Here is a 7,190-nt window from a genome sequence, read left to right on the forward strand (position 1 = left end):
CAATATAAGTCAGTTTACACTAAGGAGTCAAAGTAATCAATACCAATGTAGTAGCAGCCCAAGTATTCTAATTTTGATCCTCTTACGGGTCAAGCTCCAAAATGTTTGATCCTACACATCCCATAATGTAATTTGATAGTGTGTTTGGTTAGACCCTCTATGCCTCCAGCCTGTAACACCGGCTTTCTCTTTAACATTTGTAGTAAATTGACTTTCTTGTGTGAAATCAGTGGAATGACTCTATAAAATGCACCCAGCTTCGGCTTCCGAGTTCCAAGGTAAATGGAACGCACTATTAAAACATCCAACTGCAGTTGAGTTTTTGGACATATTAATTAGGCTCAGACGCAACAATTACTCATGCATATGTTCAACAGCTGTGTGCATTCAAGCAAAGACACATAAAAAACACTAGGAGGAACACCAGTGCCCAATAATCCGTAACGTTGATGTTAAAAAGAGAGATAATTGGCGCCTGGGTAGCTCACCTTGTATAGGGTGAGGTGAGGTTTGCTTTTCTGTCCGAGCCCGGCCCGAGCCCGACAGGCATTAAGATATTTATGTCCGAGCCCGACACAGTTAAAATCTTTTTTTTTTCTCATTGTAATGACACATGTACGTTTGTTTGTGTGGAAAGCTTTTATTAAGCAACTGTAAGCAACGAGCGCACGTTAACACAGGCGCGCCCCTACATAATAAGCTTTTGTAAGTTTAAAATGTTCAGTGCCTTATCGCGCTGATGTGACCGAGCCCGACCCGAACCTGAACATCATTTCTAAATATCTGTCCGAACCCAAATCCGTATCCATCCTCTCGACGCAGCGGCTGCTGGTTCGACTCCGACCTGTGGCCCTTTGTTGCATGTCATCCCCCCTCTCTCTCTCTCATGTCTTCAGCTGTCCTATAAATAAAGGCCTAAAATGCCCAAAAAATGATCTCAATCTCAATCTCTCAAAGAGCTCATTTTCATCCAAAGGTCATCTTATTTATCACTTTGTGATTTTTATTTCAACAACCTAAACTTGTATCTCCTCTCTTCTCCTACAGGTACGACTACGTGGAGGTTTACAACGGCGGGGACGAGATCTCAGCCATGTTGGGAAAGTTCTGCGGGAAGATCGCACCGTCTCCGATCATCTCCAGCGGCAGCCAGCTCCTCATCAAGTTCGTCTCTGACTACGAGACACACGGGGCGGGATTCTCTGTGCGCTACGAGGTCTTCAAGACAGGTGTGTGGTCTGTGGTTTCATGATGTCACTGCTGAAATGTCCTTTGAATGTCCTGAAACATTTGTCGCTGCTTGTATTAGACAGCAGCATTAGCTGATAAGCCTAAGCTAGAACATAAGCGGAGCTGCAATTGCTCTGCTGTTTTCTACACACTCCCCTGAATGTGATGAATCACCTCATGGGACGCAGCCAATTTAAATTCAATTGTAGTTTAGCCAGGTTTCCACAGGTTTGTTCTGTAGCTTTTGGATCAATGGCATGCATCGACTTTCTACAGTGAAAAATAATCAGCAGTAAATACTTTTTTTTAAACACATTTTACATATTTTAGGAGGCTGGTACGCTGTTAAAGGACAGCAGAAGGTGATAACAAATCAAATTCACTAAAGTTGTAATAATGCTGTCCTCTTAAAGGGAAATCTGGTGACATACAACCTGGTTTTCATTCGCAGAGTTTTAACATTGTACAAGGTAAAAAGATGTCTGACATGGTCAGGTGATCATACGACTAAAATGATTCCTGTAGTTGTACGGAATCTTAGGGCGCTTTCACACCTGCCTCGTTTAGTTTGGTTGTATCACACTAGAGTTGGTTTTGGACCAAACAAGTCGAACTCTGCGTTTGTGGTGAGACCGTGATCTGACCTCGAACCGCACCAACTAATATATACTCCTCCAGTCTGAGCTGAGGTCTCCTGTGGTCAGGTGTGTTCAGCAACCTGTGATGCAGCAGAGCAGCAAACTGTAGCAGCTTCAATGTTTCTCTCACAGAATTAGACAGCGGTCAAGCTCACCGTCCGTCACTCGCATCTCCGTGGTCAAACCAGCCGCCGCTAAAGTTGGAGACAGACGCCGGCAGAGCAGAGAGAAGTCTCGGTGACCAGAGCAGACGTAGTAACGTCTCTCGTGAAACAATGTCTGATCATTTTAATGAAATGAGCTGGTTTGACCACTAGACCAGAACACAGGACCTTCTTCCTGTATTTACTTTCTTGCTCTCGCCCCCAGACACATCTGACCAATAACGTTCCTGCGTGATTTGTAATGACGCATTTTGGTACGCTTGGATTTTTCCAGCTGTGAAGCCAAACCAAACCAAGGGAAAACCGCTCCCAAGTTTACAAACTCATCAACTGATATCTCACAATGTTAATGCAGTGGGAAGTTTCCCATTCTGGAACTTATTCTACCGTCACCACACGAATGCAGCACAAACGCTCTATCTCGCAATGTTAACAAAAAAGGGAAAAATAATTTGTGTATTTGCCCCATAATTCAGATCCGGTCCAAAATGTAATGGGCTCTTCCTTGGGCCTGGCTTCACCCTTTTTATGAAAATCAGGCCAGTAGTTGTTCTATTTAATTGCTGACAGACAAACCAACAAACAAACAAACAGACAAACCGAACCGAAAACAGAGGAATTAAATATGACGTTATGTGAATCCAAGTAATATGACTATATGAAAACTACATGTTGAGAAATGATAATAATATATAATACAATATATATAATACAATAATGATAATAATAATCACAGTCTAAATATTGAAATTATTTATACCACATGAATTCTGCGCACGTGCGCACATGTATGTTTTCTAAAATAACCTTTCAAAGATTATTGTTCAAGTTGTTTCCACACTAATGTCCAGGGCTGTTCAAACAACCTGAGCTGAACCTCTGGTACACTGACCTCTAACCCTGAAAGGTAAATAAACTCAAAGACCCAGAATGCCATTGGAGGAACAGAGAGTCCCAACAGGGGCAGGATGCAAGCAGGATGGACCTACATAAACACTGCCTGTCGAGGAAGGAACCCTGCTACCGTGTCCTACATTTGTATTTGCTCTTCTCTCTTGGGGCCACTTGAGTATCTGCCAAACGGCGAGTCTCCTGTGACCACTTCAGTTTCCACCAATAGGGACTAGAGATAAATCAGATAAAAAGGCAGCACGCAATTACGTGAGGTTCGTCTTCTTTTTTCATTTGTTTGCACCCCCGAGAGCAATAATCATTCACAGAATCACAGGATCCAGGAATAGGAATCCCCCGGTGGACTAATGTTGAAAGCATTGTAAGATGAAAAATGGATGGGCAAGTGTTTCTTTTTTATGTATTTAAATGAGCAGTAAGACAGTGATCCGAGTTGGGTCAGGGACCTAATTCACACCGGAGCTTCTTTAGGCTCTGCACTGTCAAATGTTCTCTCTAAACTACAGAGTATGGCCCTACTTCTGATACACCTCTCAAATCTAAATCTCGTCTGTCATTTCAGGGTGCAAAGTGGAGCCTTGACTGATTAGAAAGTCAGTGTAATGAATCTTTAAAAGTAGGTCACCTAGTATTATCAGCCCTTCCAGCTGGGATTTTTTAAGATATACCTTCCACACAGATGTGTGATGATTTCTTTTTGAGCTTTGATCACTGTTATAATGATCAAATCAGGATTTATAGTACATTCATAGTACTGTCTGGGTCACCGTGCTGCTTACTTTCAGAAAAGGTCCCACTTTATATCTTTTTTATTTTTTTTATGAAATAGACACCTATGATGGTGGTGGAAGTTTGAAAAGTCTAACATGACGGGGATGAACCACCAATTTAGATATGTACATGGAATTTAAAGGTTTAGTTCTTCCACCTCCAGTTCCTCTAGTGCTATCATGCCAAGCATGTATCTAAAAACCTGGACAAATAAAACCAAACCTAGCTGCAAAGATAGAGTCAGAGAGAGTCAAGTAAGAAAATGTTGTTTTTCTAATGTGAGTGAACCGACCCTTTAAGCAACTAGCTCCCATAGATTTCAGCTTTTACTGGACAAACTCCCTCAACTGATGAGGATCATGTGTTATGATCAGAACAACAGCTACTACATGGACCTTGTGGTCAGACTGTTTGACCATCTGAAAGCTGAGATATTTTATTTCAAAGAATCTGTTCGAAGTGGATCATCGTTCTGACTCTCCAAGAAGTTAGTGGATGAATAAAATGAGTGAGTTTGATTCCCTCATGTTGTCAGGTCAGCTGGTCTGAACTTGCAGGGTATGGACATGTCATTTGTGTTTGTATGTGTGTGTGTGTGTGTGTGTGTGTGTGTGTGTGTGTGTGTGTGTGTGTGTGTGTGTGTGTGTGCACGTTGCTACTGCTGTCCCTCCTTGTGTTTGTCACAGAAATAGAGCAACTGTTTTCCTGTTGTTGTTGAGCACGTCCGGCCGCTGTCTGCTCTGTTTAGCTGCAGGACAGACACTTCAGAGTGTGTGTGTGTGTGTGTGTGTGTGTGTGTGTGTGTGTGTGTGTGTGTGTGTGTGTGAGTGATCAACCCTTTTGGTGTGTTTACACAATATCTTCTTGCCTTTTGTTTGTCTTATGTTGCTACGTGCTGTACAGTATCTGTCTGTTGTTGAAATTCAGTGTGTGTGCGTGTGTGTGTGTGTGTGTGTGTGTGTGTGTGTGTGTGTGTGTGTGTGTGTGTGTGTGTGCGTGTGATCTACCCTTTTTGTGTGTTTACAAATTATCTTCTTGTCTTTTTTTTGTCTTATGCTGCTACGTGCATGTACAGTATCTGTCGCAATTCAGTGTGTGTGTGTGTGTGTGTGTGTGTGTGTGTGTGTGTGTGTGTGTGTGTGTGTGTGTGTGTGTTGTGTGTGTGTGTGTGTGTGTGTGTGTGTGTGTGTTTGTGTGTGTGTGTGTGTGTGTGTGTGTGTGTGTGTGTGTGTGTGTGTGTGCAGCAGACAGGTGCACGGGACCCCAGGCTCATTTAGCTAATGGGCTGTTTGTCCTTGGAGGCAGCAGGGGTGACCCACAGATGAGATATGGATGCTCTGGCACAGAAGAGGGGTTTCGAAACTAGGACAGCCAGTGTGTGTGTGTGTGTGTGTGTGTGTGTGTGTGTGTGTGTGTGGGGGGGGTGTATGTGTTGGCCTCAATATGGGTCCTCTACCCTCTAACAAGTTAAAAACAGCACTTGTACTCACTCAGGTAATCCCCCTGCCATGTTGCTGCCTTCCTTCTCGCCACATTTAAAAGCCATTAGAGTCGGAGCTGGCTGCTAAGTGGAGCTGCTGCTCTGCTTACAAACAGGCTTTTTACTCTGTTCGCTTCGGACTCCCCTCTTTGTCTCTCTCTCTGCCTGTTTTTGTCCTCTGATCTCAGAATATTTATGTACATCTAATAGTGAAATAAAATAGTAATCTGTGAAGTATCAAAATATATATGATATTTTAGACATACATTTTTTATATGTCATTTCTAAGTTTGCATATATAACAAAACAAAACACTTAATACTATAAAAGTAAAGTAGTTATGATCGGGGGGGTGAGGGGGGTACCTGCAGGCCTACAAGAGTACGAAGACATCCTACAAAAAAGCAAGGTAAAATGATTAGAAGAAATTGAAATCAATCAGTGGTCGATGTTATTAATTTGAATCGATGAAGAAACAAAAAGCAATCAGGCAATTTGTAACATTACCAAAATTGTAACAGTGGTTTCTTGTATTTGATTTTTTTTTATTTAACATTATACAGTAAATATAGCCTATAAATGGTCATACATACATTACAACAAATACATATTATATTAAATTGCCGAGGATAGACTCAATAAAATTAAATACATAACTTATTTCAATTCTAACATGGAAGACAGAGACACAACTTTCACAGAGACACAGTTGTCATATCACACTGTACCAACATATAACCATGACCACCAGAGATATACACAGTTAGGAAAGTCCATAGAAATACGAGCAAATAAACTGTCTCAATATGAAGATATTTTCTGTTATGATTTTGCACAGGTTTTTTCCGTATTTAGATTTTTGGATTAACAGAAATGTCTGTACACTTCACTTTTTTCCAAGTGTGTAGCTAGCACAGAGGACACTGACATCATGTCCTCTGTATTTCTTGGAACTGGGGGATTTGAAGTACCTGAGGAGTTAGTGTCAGACACACTGTGGATGATTTCTTTCAAGGCTTGTTCTGACTTTAGAGGCAATATCATAAAGTCCTGTTTTTACCTCTCCTCCCTTGTTTTGGTCCCTCTCCTCCACATCTGTCATTATGATGACAAAATCCCACAACACAGCCACAAAGAGCCGTAACCCTCGCTCAGATGACAAGTTCTATTTGGCCTTAAAGATAGCGCGGTGCAATAGCGGGTAAATCTCTGGACTAATGGGCGTCGGGCTGTAAAGCTCTGGCACATCCGCCTCTCATAACCATAACCATAACTCCACCCTCTGCTGACCACAGAACATTTATAGATGATAGCCATGTGAGCCCTCTTCAGCGTCCTGGAACTATATTTGCACCGACTCTCTCGCTTTATTGCAGGTTTTTAAACCAAAAACACATGTCTCAGTGGTTAAGTCGATAAGGGGGGGGGGGTGTCTTTCCTACTTTGAGCCACAGTTGATTGAAGGGCTGTTGATAAAGACAGAAAGATGGATGGGCAGAGAGTGAGAGATGAGAGCGATGTGACATGCTGTTTGAGTGAAGTACACATTGCGATAGTGATGTCACATAATAACAGATATGCTTGAACGCACAATAGGGTTTGTATGCGGCGTCTTTGAACACTTTCAAACATGCAAACACACAGTCACGTATTGGCTCGCTTGATGATTTTTGAGGGGCAACTTTGTCATTTTGGGACATTTAAACAGAAAGAAAGTTCTTTCAATAGAAAAGTTTTTTTTTTTTTTTGGCTTCGTTTGCTGTACAGTTTAGCCACAAGGTCAAAATTATTGATTAAAGGATTCGTGACATTTTAACCTTCTTGTTGATTTTTCATGAGTTTATGCACACGTTTTGAATGAAGCAAAGTCTGGTTGAAGGAATGCAGGCTCTAAATGCTTTCTAGTTTACAACATTGTTGATGCAGCGGTTTTTTATGAAGTCAGCCATTATTCCACTTTTTAGATGTTTACTTGCTTGTCCTCAGATCAAAAGG

The 7,190-nt window shown here is 41.7% G+C and overlaps 1 protein-coding gene across 1 annotated transcript in view; it reads left to right on the plus strand.

Annotated features, from left to right (window-relative positions):
- The window catches only part of LOC114565057 (neuropilin-1a), a 103,235-nt gene that overhangs the window by 25,378 nt on the left and 70,667 nt on the right, over positions 1–7,190 (plus strand). Inside the window, exon 3 of the mRNA XM_028592876.1 lies at positions 1,048–1,229. Coding sequence (XP_028448677.1) covers positions 1,048–1,229 — 182 coding nt within the window. The remainder of the gene's footprint in view (positions 1–1,047; positions 1,230–7,190) is intronic.

Source organism: Perca flavescens, chromosome 12 (genome assembly GCF_004354835.1).
Source record: "Perca flavescens isolate YP-PL-M2 chromosome 12, PFLA_1.0, whole genome shotgun sequence".
Lineage (NCBI taxonomy): Eukaryota > Metazoa > Chordata > Actinopteri > Perciformes > Percidae > Perca > Perca flavescens.